The following is a 19,399-nucleotide window of genomic DNA, read 5'->3' on the forward strand; positions in this document are numbered from 1 at the left end:
CCCCTGGAAAGAACCACATGTGGCTCCCGAGCCCCAGTTTGGCTACCTTGAGCTAGAACATGCTGCAGAACCCGTTTGCAGCTCTACAGAAAAGAAAGCTTTCTCTCTCTCTCTCTCTCACTACTTTGTCAGCTGAATCTCATCTAGCTGAGCTTTTTTAAGACTGTAGGAGACCCATGGGCCCCTGATTGCAGTTCTTTGTTTTATTTGTTTATGCGTAATTGTACTTACCGGAGAAAATTGTAGGTTTTGTTATCTGTGGCAGTGTTGTTTAGTTGCTGCTCTTATTGTTTTTAATGGGATCGCACTCTCGTGTGGAGACGACACATTACAAAATATATATTGTGCAGTGGGATAACAATTTTAAACCTGTGTTCTCTAGTTTCCCAGATAGCTGAATTTTTCAATGGCAGGGTGAAGGGCATCTAGTCTGTAAGTTTGGCGAGCCAGTTTGGTGTACTGGTTAAGTGCGTGGGCTCTTATCTGGGAGAACCAGGTTTGATTCCCCACTCCTCCACTTGCACCTGCTGGAATGGCCTTGGGTCAGCCATAGCTCTGGCAGAGGTTGTCCTTGAAAGGGCAGTTGCTGTGAGAGCCCTCTCAGTCCCACCCACCTCACAGGGTGTCTGTTGTGGGGGAAGAAGATAATTGTGGGGGGAGAAGATATAGGAGATTGTAAGCCGCTCTGAGTCTCTGATTCAGAGAGAAGGGCGGGGTATAAATCTACAGTTGTCTTGTTGTCTTGTCTTGTAATCCTAAATGGTATTCTTCAGAAAAGAATCCAGCACATAATCTGGTTTATTCAAAAGATGGACCCTCCAATCCTGATGCCATGCTCTAGAAATACAAAATGGCGGCACATCTTCTGCCATTTCCATTGCAAAATGGATTAGTGGCCCATCAGCCCTGCGGGAATGACTTACTCTTTCATGTCTATGGATTCTTCACTGTCCACCTTCTTTTCAACATTTTTCACCAGCACCTCTCCATAATGGTTCATGATGGGAAACATCTGAAATACAAACCAAACCATGAGTCGCAAGCGTTTGGAATGACCAGGGGTGAAATTCTAGCAGGAGCTACTTTGCATATTAGGCCACTCCCCCCCGATGTAGCCAGTCCTCCAAGAGCTTACAAAAAAGAACCTTGTAAGCTCTTGGAGGATTGGCTACATCAGGGGGTGTGGCCTTAATATGCATTGGATTACTGTAATGCCCTCTACATGGGGCTGCCTCTGTGCCGAACCCGGAAGCTGCAACTCGTGCAGAACGCGTCGGCTAGGCTGTTATTAGGGCTCCCGAAGTGGGAGCACATACAGCTGGGGCTGCGCGGACTGCACTGGCTGCCAGTTACATACCGGGTCCATTACAAAGTGCTGGCTATTACCTTTAAAGCCCTATATGGTCGAGGACCTGCCTACCTGAGGGACCGTCTTTCCCCATAGGAGCCCCAGACAGCACTGAGGTCAGCGGGGAAGAACAAGCTGGCTATCCCCGGGCCAAAGGAGGCAAAACTGCAGAACACCCGCACACGGGCCTTCTCTATCGTAGCTCCACACCTATGGAACCAGCTCCCGGAAGAGGTGCGGGCCCTGCAGAGTCTTGACCAATTCCGCAGGGCCTGCAAGACCATCCTTTTCAGGATGGCCTTTGCGGATTGCTGATTGAATGATTGATGGATTCGCCTCAGTGACTTTCGCCATCATACCAACTGACAGAATAGCACCAGATATGCCTATTGTTAATTTATTGTCAATTTTAAACTTGAATGATTTTAAGACTAATGTCGATTTTAAAAGTTTGTATAATTGTTGTATGGACATGTTGTTAGCCGCCCTGAGCCTGCCTAGGTGGGGAGGGCGAGATATAAATAAAATCTATTATTATTATTATTATTAAAGGAGCTCCTGCTAGAATTTCACCCCTGAGAATGACCATCTGCAAGGCATCTTTTTAAAAAGTTTGATGATCTTTCATGAAGAGAGCCCAACCACATCACTTCAGCCATATGTGACAAGAGTGACTTTTTCCACGGGAGCCTTCCCAAGCTCAGTTAAAATGAATTTGTTTACCCTCAAATTTTACCTAAACTATGCCGAGGAGGAGGAGCAGGAGGAAGAAGAGGAGGAGACTGGATTTATACCCCACCTTTCACTCAGAGTCCTAGAGCAGCTTACAATCTCCTTCCCTTCCCCACAACAGACACTCTGTGAGGTACATGGGGCTGAGAGAGCTCTTTCAAGAACCACTCTTGAGACAACAGCTCTGAGAGAACTTGTGACTGGTCCAACGTCACACCAACAGCTGCATGTGGAGGAGTGGGGAAATCAAACCTGGTTCTCCAGATTAGAGTCCGTGCACTGAACCACTACATCAAACTGCAGGCTATGATGGCTGAGATAGACTAGGCTAAAATTCACAAGGACAAAGTGGCAAAACTCAGTCTGATTTCCATGAGGCAAACACAGCCCAGTTAAGTTAGCCTGGGATAAAACCCCACTAAGCTGCAAAGGACTGGAATATACAGAAATAATGAATAAGTCAAGAACATCAGGTTAGGACCAGGTCGGTCATGGATTTCACTGGGTTAGCCCCATGTCTGCCATTCTCGGTCGGCCTAACGTAGCTGATTGCTGCCAGGATAAGGCAAAGATGGGAGAATCATGTAGCTGTTTGGAAGAGATGGACAGAATAAAAATGTGATTGATAGACAGCCCTCGTGTCTTACCTCCTTTAGCCTTCCACTAGTAAAGGCGGGAGAGAGGACAGAACGAATCCTCTTCCATTTCTCATCAGCGGCTATGACTATGGAACTATCCAGGTCTCCATTCAAACCAAAGTCCTAAGGAGTCCGAGATACAAACACAGCTGGATTCACACATGGTTTCAGTCTCAGTCCAGTCTTTTTATCCAGGTGTAGCTACAGTCTAAGCAGCCTCTCTTCTTCAACCATTACCCTTCAACATACAAATCTACAAACTTCTGCTGCAATACGACACAGAAACAAAACAAGTCAAGACATACGTGGTGAAACGGTTGCAACATTTAAGGAAGGAGATTTCATTTCAGCACTGGGGAAAGTTATGGGCAAAAATTACGCAATTTTCGGTGAGTCAAGCACCTAGGGGAAAATGGTACAAAATGTTTTACCGCTGGTACATTAACCCAAAAGACATTGAGGATGGATAGAAAACTATAAAGAATTGTGTTGGAAGTGTACAGAGTGTACCTTCTACCATATGTGGTGGTCTTGCAAAAAAAAAAAATTAGCAAATATTGGAAGGAAATACATACTGAAATTTTAAAACTTGAATATTAAATTTGCTATCCCACCAGAAACAATGGTATTAGGAATCCTACCAGTGAATATGGAAAGAACAACTATGATGTATGAACTGTGCTGATACATGTTAACTACAGCAAGAGTAGTATTTGCAGCTAACTGAAAAGCTGAGGGTTGTCCAATTGGATAGACAAAAGTTGCAATCATGCGATTATGGCAAAGAATATGCAATTATGGCAAAATTGACAAGCTATTTATTTATTATTATCTATAAATAGGGCTTTTTTGAGCAGGAATGCACAGGAACGCAGTTTCGGCTGGCTTGGTGTCAGGGGGTGTGGCTTAATATGCAAATGAGTTCCTGCTGAGCTTTTTCTACAAAAACCCTATGTGGAACAATGGTGATGTCAGGGGTGTGGCCTAATATGCAAATGAGTTCCTGCTGAGCTTTTTTTAAAAAGCTCTCTGTGTGTGTGTGCGTGTGTGTGTGTGTATATATATATGTGTGTGTGTGTGTGTGTATATATATATATATATATATATATATATATAAATTTATATAAATAAATATATTCATCAAAGAATGAAAGATGAATTTGAAAACTCGTGAGTTTTCTATGACTATTATAATCAATCTTTGTAGCCATACATTTGAATGGTTTAATATTATGTGATAATACTATATGACAGTTTTAATATGAAATAACAAAGGTATTGTTATTATGTGATTTCTTTTATAGCCAATTGTTGTGTGAAAATTATATACAATTTCTATGAAGTTATTCATGTTATTTCATACAAAAGATAGAATAAAAAGATAATACATAATTAGGAAATATACTTTAAAAAAACATACAAAGAAAGTTCCTGAAAGGCAGGGGTGGAATTTTAGCAGGAGCTCCTTTGCATATTAGACCACACAACCCTGATGTAGCCAATCCTCCAAGAGCTCACGAAAAAGAGCCTTGTAAGCTCTTGGAGGATTGGCTACATGAGGTGGTGTGGCTTAATATGCAAAGGAGCTCCTATTAGAATCCCACCCCTGCTGAAAGGATACCTACCCGGCGGTTGGTGAAATAGGTGTAGCATTCTTTGACCAGGATGATTTTGATGATGGTGGGATCCAAAATGGCCATCACCGGCTGCCGCCCATCAAATATCCTTGTTGCCAAGAAGGAGGAGAAAGGAAGAAGTTAAACTGGGATTTTTTTGCCTGACATGGAACTATAATGTTGAGGTTTTCTCCTCTCAGTTGCAAATGATGACAAGTTGGCTCAGGTAGGCTTCGCTGCCCAAAGACATACAGGAATTGCTAAGACCATGTGGATGCCACACAGACACAGCAGGGGGGTGGGAAGGGGAGAATTTAATGTTCCCTTAGATTTGCATAAATATGCTTAGGAGTGTGTGGGCAACATCCACTGAGATTTTCAAAAGCCAGGGACACCAAAAGGTTTGCAAAACAAAGTGAAAGCAGGCATAAATATGAGCGTTGCAGAATGAAGCTTTGCTCGGCGCAGAATTTGATCAATTGGATGGAATGTCTTTTTTTATTTTTATGTTTTTCCAGAAGGGGATATACAAACCTTGGAGACTTAGGATGACCAGAGAAGAGAACTGATAGATTGGATATTTATTTGGACTTATTTTTTTTCTCTTTTTTTAGTGATTAGAGTGCTACTGAATGTGGAAGAAACAGAAAGACAGAGAGTTCGCCAGCAGAACGCCTTATAACAACAAAAACCACAAAAAAAGGAAGAACGGCAAGAGGAGAAACTCAGTAGACTGAGGTACATGCAATGACCAGGTGGAAAAGGCTAGATGACAATTAATTGCAGCCAGGTCAGGCAAACAGGGGCACTGTAGAGTTGCCATCCTCCAGGTGTGAACTGGAGATTCCTGGAATTACTACTAATCTCCAGACCACAGAGATCAAGTTCCCCTCGAGGAAATTGTTGCTTTAAAATCCACTTAAAGTTGGTGGGCTCTACGGCATTATACTTCAAACCGGAGAGCCGGTTTGGTGTAGTGGTTAAGTGTGCGGACTCTTATCTGGGAGAACCGGGTTTGATTCCCCACTCCTCCTCCTTCCCCACTCCTCCACTTGCACCTGCTAGCATGGCCTTGGGTCAGCCATAGCTCTGGCAGAGGTTGTCCTTGAAAGGGCAGCTGCTGTGAGAGCCCTCTCCAGCCCCACCCACCTCACAGGGTGTCTGTTGTGGGGGAGGAAGGTAAAGGAGATTGTGAGCCACTCTGAGACTCTTCGGAGTGGAGGGCGGGATATAAATCCAATATCTTCATCTACCTCACAGGGTGTCTGTTGTGGGGGAGGAAGGTAAAGGAGAATGTGAGCCGCTCTGAGACTCTTCGGAGTGGAGGGCGGGATATAAATCCAATATCTTCTTCTTCTTCTTCACTGAGGTATATCCTCTGCCCAAAATCCACCTGTCCCAGGTTCTATCTCCAAATCTCCAGGGATTTTCCAGTTCAGAATTGGCAAGTCTAGTATTGCTCATCCACTTGATAGCAAAGAATCCCCAGACTCACAGCACAATCCAAACCCACCCACTAATTCACAAACCAAGCCACTAATGGTGCGGCAATCTGAAGACAGAGAATATGGTTTTATAAGTTAAGTATGACATGGGTTTGTGTGTTTGTTTTTAGAAATTAAAAACACAGTCATCTATACCTTAAAAGACCGCCTATTATTATTAACTACCTTTTCCCTTTAATGTCCAGCTCCCCACCGCCCCACCAGAGTATAATTTGGTGAGATACTTACCCCCAAATCTTACCATACTTCAGATAGCATTCCTGATCAAACTGAAACACCCCCTGCCAAGGTAAAAGAGATATCAGAGGTACAGCAAGCAAAGGGAATAGCTGGCAAGGCTTTCAGGGCTCTTTCACACCTGCTAAATAATGCCTAGATTTAGCATTTTAGTATACGTGCTGCCAAAGTGAGCACAATAATTCCTAAATAATAATCCACTTCAGTGACCATTTGCAAGTGGATTTTACACTGTGAAACCCACTTGCAAAATGCATTGAAAGTGGATTGAAGTTGTGCGATTTAACTTGTCCAGGGGCACCTTTTAGACTCACAAGGTTTTATTCAAGGTAACACTTTTGTGTGCACACCCATTTCCTCGGACACAGCGAAACAAGACAACCTCTCAACCATCACATATAGGTAGAGAGAGGGTGGGGTGAGGGGGGTGGGGTTAGTTGCCAAGAAGGTCTAAGTTAACTGGATAATTATAGCTGAGATTGGAACGAAGCGGTTTTAATACAATCTCAGCTATAATCGCCCAGTTACTTACGCATCTCGACTCTAAAACAGTGCCCTTCCACCACACCTTTGACATCGAAGATCAATGACAACGGACAATTGAACCATCCAGCCCATAACCATAGAACTATCTGGCACGCATCTTAATCGCATCCTTAGGACCTATCTGCCTAATTGACATTGACATCTCTCTCTCTCTCTCGGCTTGGCTTCGCGAACGAAGATTTAAGAAGGGTGAAATAGTCCACGTCTGCTGCAGGCTCGCTGGTGGCTGACAAGACCAATGCGGGACAGGCAGGTCCGGCCACAGTGGCTGCAGGGAAAAGTCTGATTTAGGGTTGGTGCTGTAGCAGTGCGATTCTTCCTCAATCTCCTTTTGTCCTCAAGACCAGCTATGCGTGCGTTCTCAAAGGAAGAGACAGCCTGGTGGATGGTGTGCCTCCATGCTTTGCGATCTGAGGCTAGGTCAGACCACTGGTGATGGTTGATGCGACAGGTGCCAAGGGATTTCTTCAAGGAGTCCTTGTACCTCTTCTTTGGTGCCCCTCTATTTCGATGGCCGGTGGAGAGTTCGCCATACAGGGCAATCTTGGGAAGGCGGTGGTTTTCCATCCTAGAAATATGCCCTGCCCAGCGCAGCTGCGTCTTCAGCAGCAGTGCCTCGATGCTGGTAACCTCCGCCCGCTTGAGGACTTCAGTGTTGGTCACAAAGTCACTCCAGTGGATGTTGAGGATGGTGCGAAGGCAGCGCTGATGAAAGCGCTCGAGGAGTCGCAGGTGATGGCGGTATAAAACCCACGATTCGGAGCCGTAGATGAGGGTTGTCATCACAACCGCTTTGTAAACATTGATCTTTGTGCCTTTTTTCAGATGCTTGTTGCTCCACACTCTTTTGTGCAGTCGGCCAAATGCACGGTTTGCCTTTGCCAGCCTGTTGTCAATCTCCTTGTCGATCTTGGCATCTGAGGAGATGATGCACCCCAGGTAGCTGAACTGCTGGACTGTCTTCAGAACTGATTCACCCACAGTGATGCAGGGAGGGTAATAATCTTCCTGGGGCGCAGGCTGGTGGAGAACTTCTGTCTTCTTCAGACTAACTTCTAGGCCGAATAGTTTGGCAGCCTCTGAAAAGCAGGACGTCATATGCTGCAGAGCTGATACCGAGTGGGAGATGAGTGCAGCATCATCAGCAAACAGTAGCTCTCGGATGAGTTTTTCCATTGTCTTGGAGTGGGCCTTTAGTCGCCTCAGGTTGAACAGGCTGCCATCGGTGCGATAGCGGATGTAGACACCATCGTCATCATCTAGATCTACTGCGGCTCTTTGAAGCATCATGCTAAAGAAGATCATAAAGAGAGTTGGCGCGAGAACGCAGCCTTGCTTTACGCCTGTGCCTATTGGGAAGGGCTCCGAGAGGTCGTTGCAGTGTCTGACTTGGCCTTGCTGGTCTTCGTGTAGCTGGATGATCATGCTGAGGAACCTTGGGGGACATCCTAAACGTTCCAAGATTTGCCACAGGCCTTTCCTGCTAACGGTATCGAAAGCTTTGGTAAGGTCGACAAAAGTCACATACAGAGCCTTGTTCTGTTCCCTGCATTTCTCTTGGAGCTGCCTGAGAACAAATACCATGTCAGTGGTGCTCCTGTTAGCTCTGAAGCCGCACTGGCTCTCTGGGAGGAGTTCTTCTGCAATGGTGGGCACCAGTCTGTTCAGGAGTATTCTGGCAAGGATTTTGCCTGCGATGGAGAGCAGGGTTATCCCCCGGTAGTTGGAGCAGTCTGACTTTTCCCCTTTGTTCTTGTATAGGGTGATGATGATTGCATCGCGAAAGTCCTGTGGTAATTTGCCTTGTTCCCAGCAGGTGACAAGTACTTTGTGAAGTGAGCTATGTAGTACTGTGCCCCCATGCTTCCAGATCTCTGGTGGAATTCCATCAACTCCTGCTGCCTTGCCACTTTTCAGTTGCTTAATGGCTTTAACAGTCTCTTCTAGGGTGGGGATCTCATCCAACTCTGTTTTCACTGGTTGAAGTGGGGTGAGGTGGATTGCTGAATCTTGAACTACGCGGTTGGCACTGAAGAGAACCTGAAAATACTCCGACCACCGGTTCAGTATGGATGCCTTGTCTGTGAGGAGCACTTGGCCGTCTGCACTACGCAAGGGACTCTGAACCTGATATGATGGACCATATACTGCCTTCAGGGCTTCGTAGAACCCTCTTAAATCACCAGTGTCTGCACACAGCTGGGTTCTCTCTGCAAGCTTGGTCCACCAATCATTCTGAATGTCTCGAAGCTTGCGCTGGAGGTTGCTACATGCAGCGCGAAAGGTTGCTTTTTTCCCAGGACAGGAGGGCTGAGCAAGATGTGCTTGGTAGGCAGATCTCTTTTTCGCCAGTAAACCTTGGATCTCTTGATTGTTCTCATCAAACCAGTCCTTGTTCTTCCTTGTGGAGAACCCGAGGACTTCTTCAGAGATCTGCAGGACGGTAGTTTTTAGGTGTTCCCAGAGTGCTTCTGGAGAAGGGTCTGTGGGGCAACTGGGGTCCTCAATTCTTGACTGGAGTTTTGCCTGGAAGGCAGCTTTAACTTCGGCTGACTGGAGACTGCCAACCTGAAACTTCCTCCGAGGGATACCTCCTCTCCTGGGTGTGGGTTTAAAGTGAAGACGGAGATTGCAGCGTACAAGACGATGATCCGTATGACATTCTGCACTGGGCATTACTCGGGTGTGTAAGACATCTCGAAGGTCTCTCTGGCGCACCAGAATGTAGTCGATAAGGTGCCAGTGCTTGGACCGTGGGTGCATCCAGGTTGTCTTCAGACTGTTCTTCTGCTGGAAGATAGTGTTGGTGATGGTGAGCTGGTGCTCCATGCAGAATTCTAGCAGGAGGCGCCCGTTGTCATTGCAGTTGCCAATGCCGTGTTTGCCAAGTACTCCTTTCCAGGCTTCCGAGTCTTTACCTACTCTGGCATTGAAGTCGCCAAGGATGATCACCTTGTCCTCTGTAGGGGTCTTCCGTACAAGGTTGCGTAGATCAGCATAGAACTTGTTCTTTTCTGCAGGATCTGCTTGAAGGGTTGGGGCATACACACTGAAGAGTGTTGCATGCTGCTTGTTTTGAAGTGGGAGGCGCATGGACATGATGCGATCTGAGTGACCTGTTGGCAGGTTTTCGAGTTTGGAGGCAATGGAGTTCCTGACCATGAAGCCAACGCCAGAAAGGCGGCTCTCAGCCTTTGACTTACCCGACCAGTAGAGGGTATAGCCAGCACCGTGTTCTTGAAGACTACCTTCCTCAGGGAAACGGACCTCACTGAGAGCTGCTATGTCAATATTCAACCTGAGAAGTTCGTGGGCAACTAGAGCAGAGCGTCGTTCAGGGCGACCACTGTCTACTGTGTCAAGCATGGTTCTGATGTTCCAACACGCAAGCTTTAGTCTTTGCACACTTTGTGAGGCAGGTGCATGCCTTTTCTTTGTTGTTATTTTTTGACCGCAGGTAAGGATGCCCGTTGACCGCGGCTAGCCAACTGGGGTGGGGGAGACGAGCTTTGTTTAGGCCACCTTTTCTAGGCCCCTCTCCGTGTGGAGCAAGCAGTGCTGTCCCTAGATAAGGCTGCTTGGTCGTTCAGGGTGCTGCCGAAAAATGCTTTCGTCTCCGGGTTAGCATCAGGCGACCAATACCCTGAACCGCCTACATGCAGGATCGGGACTGCGGCTTCCAGTGGCACCTTCCACCTGCCGTTTCGCCCCTAGCCCATCGCTGCAGGACTTGATGTGTTGTGGGTTAGGTATGTGGATATGCCCTTCAGGCCTGCGCAGAGGAATTTTTTAGGTGAAGCCCAGTGTGCGCGGTACTGGCTCCACCCTTTCACCTGGGGGTCATCTGCCATGGCCCAGTAAGCCGGGACGCCGGCAGCGAGTCCTCCAGGTGGTAGGTGTTACGTTAACGAGCTCTATCTGCCCGGGTTTGATGTTAGAGTTTTCCTTCTCTTAGGCTGGCGAGGTTGGTGGGCCCAGCCTGCCCATCCGGTTATACCGCCGGACAATTCGGTCGCACCATGACGTAGCAAACTCTGTGAAAAACGGGGGGGACCGGCGAGAAGGTGTTGCTACGGATGCAGTAATGCAGGAGAGGCCATTGCAGTGACTATCTGCCAGGCATAGTCAGACAGTGACCACGCGGCGTTCACTACACCGGGAGAGGAGAGGCTGTGTATTGCGCATACACTTTCCCTGGGGGGGTAGGATACCCAGAGGGAGCCCACACCCCCCCTTACCCCCCTAGGATCAGCATAGGGGTAGTACATAAACACTAGTTTCATTTAATGAAACTAAGTCCTCAGGGTCAGATGAACTGCATCCAAGGGTTCTAAAAGAGCTTGCGGATGTAATTTCTGAGTCTCTGGCTATTATTTTTGAGAATTCTTGGAGAACAGGAGAGGTGCTGGAAGATTGGAGGCAGGCTAATGTTGTCCCCATCTTCAAGAAGGGGAAAAAGGAAGATCCAGGTAACTACCGATCTGTCAACGTGACATCTATACCTGGAAAAGTTTTAGAACAAATAATCAAACAGTCAGTCCTGCAACATTTAGAAAGGATGGCTGTGATTACTAAGAGCCAGCATGGGTTTCTCAAGAACAAGTCATGTCAAACTAACCTGATCTCCATTTTTGAGAAAGTGACTACCTTGCTGGATCAGGGGAATGTGCTGTAGACATCGTTTATCTTGATTTCAGTAAGGCTTTTGATAGGGTTCCACATACTATCCTTGTTGGTAAAATGTGGTTTGGATCCTATTACCAATAGGTGGATCTGTAACTGGTTGACAGATTGCACCCAAAAAGTGCTTGTGAATGGTTCCTCATCCTCTTGGAGTGACAAGTGGAGTGTCTCAAGGATCTGCCCTGGGACCTGGGACATTGACATACCAACATACTATTTTCTGAGATCGAATAGCACCCAATGTTGTTTATGTTTTGTTTTGATATATTCTACATCTTTATATTTTATAATTAAGGTTTATATTGATACTGGGTTTTAGATGTTTTTTTAATGGACTCTAAGCCGCCCTGAGCCTGCTTTGGTGGGGAAGGTGCGATATAATTCCGCAGGGCCTGTAAGACTGCCTGTTTAGGCAGGCTTTTAATATCTAACTGGAGGTGCTTTTAACATCAATGGCGGCGCTTAGTACCCACCATCCCACAGCATTAATAATTAACTTGAACCAGACAGAATGCCGTCTGGGAATCAAAAACTGTATTTAATATATTTTGACATTTTAATAATGTTTTATTGTAATTATTTAAACTTGTTCTTTAATTGTTTTAACTATTGTTAGCCGCCCTGAGCCCGATAGGGGAGGGTGGGATATAAGTGTAATAAATAATAATAATGATCCAAATAAATAGCCCTTCTTGGCAACTAACTCTCCACCCTCTCTCTGCCTATATGTAATGGTTGAGGAAGTCTAGTTTCACTGTATCTGTATCTGAGGAAGTGTGCGTGCACAAAAAAGCTTATCTCCAGTATAAAACTTGGTTGGTCCAAAAGATGCCCCTGAACTCAGACTTCATTCTGCTTCTCCAGACCAACATGGCTGCCCACCCGAATCTATTCAGTGTGTGGGAATGCACAGTTATTCTCTCTTTGCAGTGCTTAGTAGTTGCTCTGGAAACCCTGGCTGCATCTCACCTGAACTACTTCCACATCCTACAGGCAGTACATGTACCACTGGCTGAGAACCACACGACCAGGGGTGGCCAAACTGTGGCTCAAGAGCCACATGTTGCTCTTTCACACATGTTGTGTGGCTCTTGAAGCCCCCACTGCCCCATCAGCCAGCTTGAAGAAGGCATTTCTCTCTTTAAATCGCTTCTCCAAGCCATCAGCTGGCAGCTTGCATTTAAAGTTGCTTTCTTTTCACCTCTCTCTCCCTCCTTCCATCTGTTTTCCTTCCTTCCTTCCTGTCTTGCGGTTCTCGAACTTCTGACGTTCATATCTTGTGGCTCTCAGACATCTGACATTTATGTCTTGCGGCTCTCGGATAGCTGACATTTATTCTATTTGGCTCTTAGTTTAAGCAAGTTTGGCCACCCCTGCACTGGACTAAGGAATGGAACAGAGAGCCCAGCAGCACAACTGGATGAGATTGTGAAGGCCTGTAGGTAGGGTTGCCAAATCCAATTCAAGAAATATCTGGGCACTTTCGGGGTGGAGCCAGGAGACATTAGGGGCGGAGCCAAGATCAAGGCTGTGACAAGCATAATTGAACTCCAAAGGGAGTTCTGGCCATCACATTTAAAGGGACGGCACACCTTTTCAATTCCTTCCTTCCATAGGAAATAATGAAGGATAGGGGCACCTTCTTTTGGGGCTCATAGAATTGGACCCTCTGGTCCAATCTTTTTTAAACTTGGCAAATATTTTGGGGAGAGGCACTAGATGCTATACTGAAAATCTGGTGCCTCTATCCCAAAAAATAGCCCCCCCCCAGAGCCCCAGATACTCGCAGATCAATTCTCCATGATTTTCTATGGGAATAAATCTCCATAGGGAATAACAGAGTTCCCAGCAGACATTTCCCTCCCCTCCCCCCGCTTTCTGATGACCCTGAAGCGGGGGGAGGGCCTCCAAACTGGGGGATCCCCTGCCTTCACCTGGGGATTGGCAACCCTACCTGTAGGTCTATCAATGCTATGTGCTTTCCTCTCCTGCCTTGAAATGCTTACTGCCTGGGTTGGTAGATGGGAGGCAAACCCCGCCCCCCCCAAGTACAAGCAGAAAATGAATGTATAAATACAGCACATTTTCACTATCTATGAGGGTAATGTGCACATGACTTTCATACCTTGAAAGTCTACAGTTCATCAGCTCCCCCCCCCCCCTCCAGCATAATAAAATACCTCCGCTCCTTTGTACTAAAGCCAATTCAACCAGCCCTTTAATCTTTGCACTTTTGTGAAATCCAGCAACATGGTAGTCCAGGCTTCTGTCTTAATACGACATTCATTGAAGTACATGCAACAGTGCTATTTGCACAAGGTTACACAAACTGGCTGTCCGAAAGCCGACTGACACTCACTTTCCGGTATTTGTGAAACGTCCCAAAGAAAGGCAGAGGCTGCGGCCCAGGAATCCCCAGCTTCTTAAAGAAATTGTATGGCCAGATCCCGTATCTAGGAAGACATCCAGTGCAAGAGATAAGCTGCTGATGTGACCTTGAGTCAGTCACAAGTTCTCACAGAGCTGTTCCTCTCCAGAGCAGTTTCTGTCAGGGCTCTTTCAGCCCCGACTACCTCCCAGGGTGACTGTGGTGGGGAGGGGAAGGGAAAGGAGATTGTAAGCCCTCTGAGACTCTTTTGGGTAGTGAAGGGCAGGGTATAAATCCAATCTCTTCTTCATATATCAGCCACGGAGCCTCCCAAGTCCAAAGCAGATGCTGTTTTAGCATACTGGCCTTAGTTGCCAACAGCTGTTCATGGCTCATATAAAAAAAGGGGGGGGGAATGGAAAGTTCAAAAATGGGCATACTGCTAATTTTTAAGAACGTCACAATGATGCCTATAGAAAGTGGAAGTTGGCAAAAGCAGGGCATAGAATCATAGAATTGGAAGGGACCTCCAGGGTCATCTAGTCCAGCCCCCTGCACAATGCAGGGAACTCACAAATACCTCCCCCACACACCCAGTGGCACCTGCTGCACACCCAGAAGATGACAAATCAATCTGTTATCAGTTCTGGATTTGCAAACTGGACATGGAATAACAGTGGCTAAGACTAGCCCTGGAATAGCATTTAAATCCAAAGACCTGTGTCTTTACTGGCTACATAGCAAGTAGAAATTGAATATGAGGCTTGTTCTTTTCCCCCCAGGCATGAAGGTATCAAGCTGAGGAAAGCTATGCCTAAGGGATTTCTGCCTTTTATGCCATCAAAAAGCCCTTTGCAAAGGCACTGTTTTGCTGCGTTGCTGTAACTAAGGTAAGGGAGTGGATGCAAACACAGAGCGGAACCCAGCAGCTTTCAGTAACTGTGGGAAAAGGGAAGATCAACCAGTGCAGCCAACCAAACCCGAGTAAAAGTACAGCCTCTTTCGCCTCTTTGTATCTGGTTATGCCATCTAGGATCCTTTCAGTGGTAGTTAGCTCAGGCAAAACCCCCCCTATCTATCTGCCTACCAGTGATCATTTCCCAGGCAAACCCATTTCCCCAATCCTGCCTTTTTTCCTCAACGCAGAAGTTTCCACAAGTCCTAGAATGCAGCTTACAGAATTATACTTACAGGAGAAACACGCCCAGAAAGACAAGGCTCAACACCCATGTTTCTAGCGAAAAGCTGGGAAAGAATCCCATTTTCTATCGTGTCTTTTGCAAATTCTTGGGTCTCCCGTGACTGGAGAGAAAGCTGTGTTCCTTCAAGGCATATCACGTCACCCAGGCAGGCACTCTTGACAATCCACCCCTCCTTCTCTTGACAATCCACCCCTCCTCTTTACATTTCACCACTCTTTTGCTGGCTTCACCCTTTGCTTAAGTTCAGCCAAGTTAGTTCCGGGAACTTTAGTTTCACAACATCGGTCTGTGGGAGGTGAATTTGCCATAAAAGGCGGAGGAAGCTTAGCGGTTCTGCCGTCCTTAAAGACTCTGAAGAAGAGAGAACAACAAGGAAGAGGAAGAACAAAGCAAGAGTCAAGTTTCACCTTTAAGACCAACAAAATTTTATTCAGAATGTAAGAACATTAAAAAAAACACCAGGCCCAAACGTGACTCTTTTAATCTGCTAAAAAAACATTTCCTAGACTCTGCATAATAACCCACTGCCCACTTTCTCTGTATTTAGAACTGCTTGCCGTTCCATACTATTGTCTGATGAAGTATTCTTCTAGCACACAAAAGCTTACATTCTGAATAAAACTTTGTTGGTCTTAAAGGTGCAACTTGACTCTCTTGAGAGCCAGTTTGGAGTAGTGGTTAAGTGTGCAGACTCTTATCTGGGAGAACTGGGTTTGATTCCCCTCTCCTCCACTTGCACCTGCTGGAATGGCCTTGGGTCAGCCATAGCTCTCGCAGGAGTTGTCCTTGAAAAGGCAGCTGCTGTGAGAGCCCTCTCAGCCCCACCCACCTCACAGGGTGTCTGTTGTGGGGGGAGAAGATATAGGAGATTGTAAGCCGCTCTGAGTCTCTGATTCAGAGAGAAGGGCGGGGTATAAATCTGCAACTCTTCTTCTTCTTCACCCTTCAATCAAGAGGTGCTCAAACATCAAAGGGCTGTCTTGTTATCTTTCCCATCGGGAAAAGATTCCTTGTTCCGGCAAACAGCATCTTTTCCTCTTCTTCCTTGCCATGAAGATGTATGAACGTCTTTCCATCACTATAACTGTCAAGGCATCTTTTATCTTTCTCCTCCCCCTCCCTCCGCCGTCTTATCTCACTACAAGGTGCATGTTCAACAACCAGAAACAAAAAAATCTAGAAATAAGTAATATCTCAGAGAGCATTCCTGCAACACAAAATATGCCTTTAGATCTCAAAAAATCTGCAGCTCTCCAAGTGCCAAAACGCCATCATTTTGATAGATGCAATTGGATACATTTGTCAATACAGTTGAGTCAGACTTTTCGGGTGTTAAGAAAAAGGATCATCAGTTCTTTGTATACTGTCACAACAGAGAGTTACAGTACTTTAGAAGAACATTCATGAGTTTTACGAAAATCTTTTAACCAGGAAGCATCCTTTTTCTGTACTGGTAGTGTTAACAGAACACATTTTTTTCTATGGATGTGGGCATCCATTTAAACTTCCAATATGGCCATAGAATCTATTGGTTTTATAGAATCATAAGAGTTGGAAGGGATTTCCAAGGTCATCTAGTCCAACCCCCTGCACGATGCAGGAAACTCACAAATACCTTCCCCTAAATTCACAGGATCCTCATTGCTGTCAGATGGCCATCTAGCCTCTGTTTAAAAAACTCCAAGGAAGGGGAACCCGCCACCTCCTGAGGAAGCCTATTCCACTGAGTAACTGCCCTAACAGTCAGGAAGGTCTTCCTAATGTTGAGCTGGTTTTGAAACTGGGAAGAAGAATTGCAGATTTATACCCTGCCCTTCTCTCTGAATCAGAGACTCAGAGTGGCTTACAATCTCCTTTATCTTCTCCCCCCACAACAGACACCCTGTGAGGTGGGTGGGGCTGGAGACAAGGCCATGCTAGCAGGTGTAAGTGGATGAGGGGGGAATCAAACCCGGTTCTCCCAGATAAGAGTCCATGCACTTAACCACTACACTGAACTGAAAGATTGTGTTGAGTAGAAGCAAATGCCTTTCCTAAACCCTTCTGTGCTAAGCAACATTTCATTTCTTAAAATATTATTTTATTGAAAGCTTTCCATACATTAAAAAGAAAAAAAGTTAAAAGGCGGAAAGAAAAATAGGGGGGGGCAGTCAATAATAGAAAAAAAATCAAGAATATTGACTTGTTTAAAAATAATTATGAAAAGCTATGGTGCAAGATGGACAAAGATTTGATGAAATGGAATAGACTTAACTTGTCTTTGCTGGGTAGGATTGCTGCAATTAAGATGAATATCTTGCCAAGAATAATGTACTTGTTCCAAACTATCCCGATTGTGAAAGATAGCAAACAATTTAATAAATGGCAAAGGAAGATCTCTGATTTTGTATGGGCCGGAAAGAAACCAAGGATTAAGATGAAGATTCTAACAGATGCCAAAGAAAGAGGTGGTTTTCAGCTTCCAGACTTAAGATTGTATCATGATGCAGTTTGCCTGACATGGATTAAAGATTGGATAATGCTGTTAGATAAAAAACCTTTATGGTTAGAAGCTCATGGGAATAAATTCGGCTGGCACGCATATCTGTATTATGGGAAAAATAAGATGGATGGTTTTTTCTCTCACCACTACATTAGAAACAGTTTATTAAATACTTGGATTAAATATAATAAATATGGTGATGAGAGGAAGCCACTTTGGATAGTGCCAGCAGAAGTAATAAAAATAACAGCTGAATCTGATGAAGAAAGAGTGATGTCATACAATCAATTGCTAAAGATTCAAGGTGAGAAAGTTGAATTAAAGTCTGCAGAAGAGCTAAGTAACAAATATGACTGGTTTCAAATGCAACAAATAAAAAGTTTGATGGAAAACGATATTAAGTCTGATGGAATTAGACGTGAGCAAACAGAATTGGAAAGGGTTCTGCTTGGAAACAATGAAAAATTAATATCGAAAGTATATAAACTATTATTGAAATGGTCTACAGAAGAGGAAGTAGTGAAATCTCAAATGGTTAAATGGGCAATCAATGTGAACAGAGAAATCCAAATGGATACTTGGAAGAACTCGATGAAGATATCAACATGTCAGAATATTAAGGAGAATTGTTTTAAGATGATGTATAGGTGGTATATGACTCCGAAAAAATTGGCAAAGATGAGTAAAAAGATGTCGGATAGATGTTGGAAATGTAAGAATCATGAGGGTTCTTTTTTCCATATGTGGTGGACTTGTGAAAAAGCGAAAAAGTTTTGGTGGATGATACAACAAGAAATCTCTAAAATTTTGGGTTATGACTTCAAGAAAGTTGCAGAGACTTTTCTGCTAGGATTACAATTAGAAAAATTTCCAAAAGAAGACAGGACTTTAATTTGGTATTTGCTCTCAGCTGCTAGGACATTGTATGCGCAGTTGTGGAAGCAAGAAAAAAATACCAGAGAAATAGGACTGGATTGTGAAAGTTTTATTGTGGAGTGAGATGGACAAATTAACAAGAACTTTAAGAGACTATGATTTAGACGTGTTTAAAAATGAGTGGAAGAAATTTAAAAGATATATAGAGCAAGAGTGTTTTTCTAATTTATTTAAAATTTGCCAGTAGCCATACCTTTTAAGGTGTGTGGAATTTCCATTCAAGGGATGGAAGACAGAAGGTGGATGGGGGAAAAGGGATAGTGGATTTCATTGGGGGGATCACCATGTGGGGTAATCAGACTACAGTTGCCAGGTCCAGTTCAGAAATATCTGGGGACTTTGGGGGTGGAGCCAGAAGGCATTGGGGGTGGAGCCAGGAGCAAGGTTGTGACAAGCATAATTGAACTCCAAAGGGAGTTCTGGCCATCACATTTAAAGGGACCACAGACCTTTTAAATGCCTTCCCTCCACTAGAAATAATGTCAGCGGAGACTCTTGCCATTAGTCTGGGAGTACTTTCACTTTCCACTGTCTCTGCTTTGCGCCGCTCCTACCTCTGTGTAACAAGTGAAGCATTCTTTCTGCCTGGTCTTGGGGATGGCCAAGGTCATCTCTGTCAGATTATGTTCGCACCTGCAAAGGGCCTAGAAAAGGATTATTGGGGGAGGGGTTGCCCACTTTGTGCCTTAAAATTTGAATGTGTAATGGTCTGATCCTGAACTATAAGTAGAGGGCATTTGCCTGCCATAGCCAGTTTTCGCAAGGACCATCTTACTCTGACCTGTTATGTATCAATGAACAGCTGTTCTTTCAATGGACTGTCATTGATCATTGAACTGTTGGGGACTTGACAAATAATGGATAGGGGCACCTTCTTTTGGGACTCATAGAATTGTGTCATATCTGGAAAGGGGGGAGGAGGAGAGTTGGTTTTTATACCCCGCTTTTCTCTATCCTCAAGAGTGTCTCAAAGTGGTTTACAATCCCCTTCCCTTCCTCTCCCCACAACAGGCACCCTTGTGAGGTCGATGGGGCTGAGAAAGTCATGAGAAAATTGTGACTGGCCCAAGGTCACCTAGCAGGCTTCATGTGGCAGAGAAGTGGGA

At 45.1% G+C, this 19,399-nt stretch overlaps 1 protein-coding gene across 1 annotated transcript in view; it reads right to left on the reverse strand.

Annotated features, from left to right (window-relative positions):
• LOC132588187 (cytochrome P450 3A24-like) overlaps positions 1–15,114 on the reverse strand; it is a 30,279-nt gene extending 15,165 nt beyond the window's left edge. Inside the window, exons 1-6 of the mRNA XM_060260532.1 lie at positions 14,865–15,114; positions 13,665–13,758; positions 6,068–6,120; positions 4,344–4,443; positions 2,728–2,841; positions 924–1,012 (exon numbers count right to left, since the gene is read on the reverse strand). Of these exons, the coding sequence (XP_060116515.1) occupies positions 924–1,012; positions 2,728–2,841; positions 4,344–4,443; positions 6,068–6,120; positions 13,665–13,758; positions 14,865–14,935 (521 nt within the window). The 5' untranslated portion in view covers positions 14,936–15,114. The remainder of the gene's footprint in view (positions 1–923; positions 1,013–2,727; positions 2,842–4,343; positions 4,444–6,067; positions 6,121–13,664; positions 13,759–14,864) is intronic.
• Positions 15,115–19,399: the final 4,285 nt, after the last annotated feature.

This window comes from Heteronotia binoei, chromosome 20 (genome assembly GCF_032191835.1).
Source record: "Heteronotia binoei isolate CCM8104 ecotype False Entrance Well chromosome 20, APGP_CSIRO_Hbin_v1, whole genome shotgun sequence".
Classification (NCBI taxonomy): Eukaryota; Metazoa; Chordata; class Lepidosauria; order Squamata; family Gekkonidae; genus Heteronotia; species Heteronotia binoei.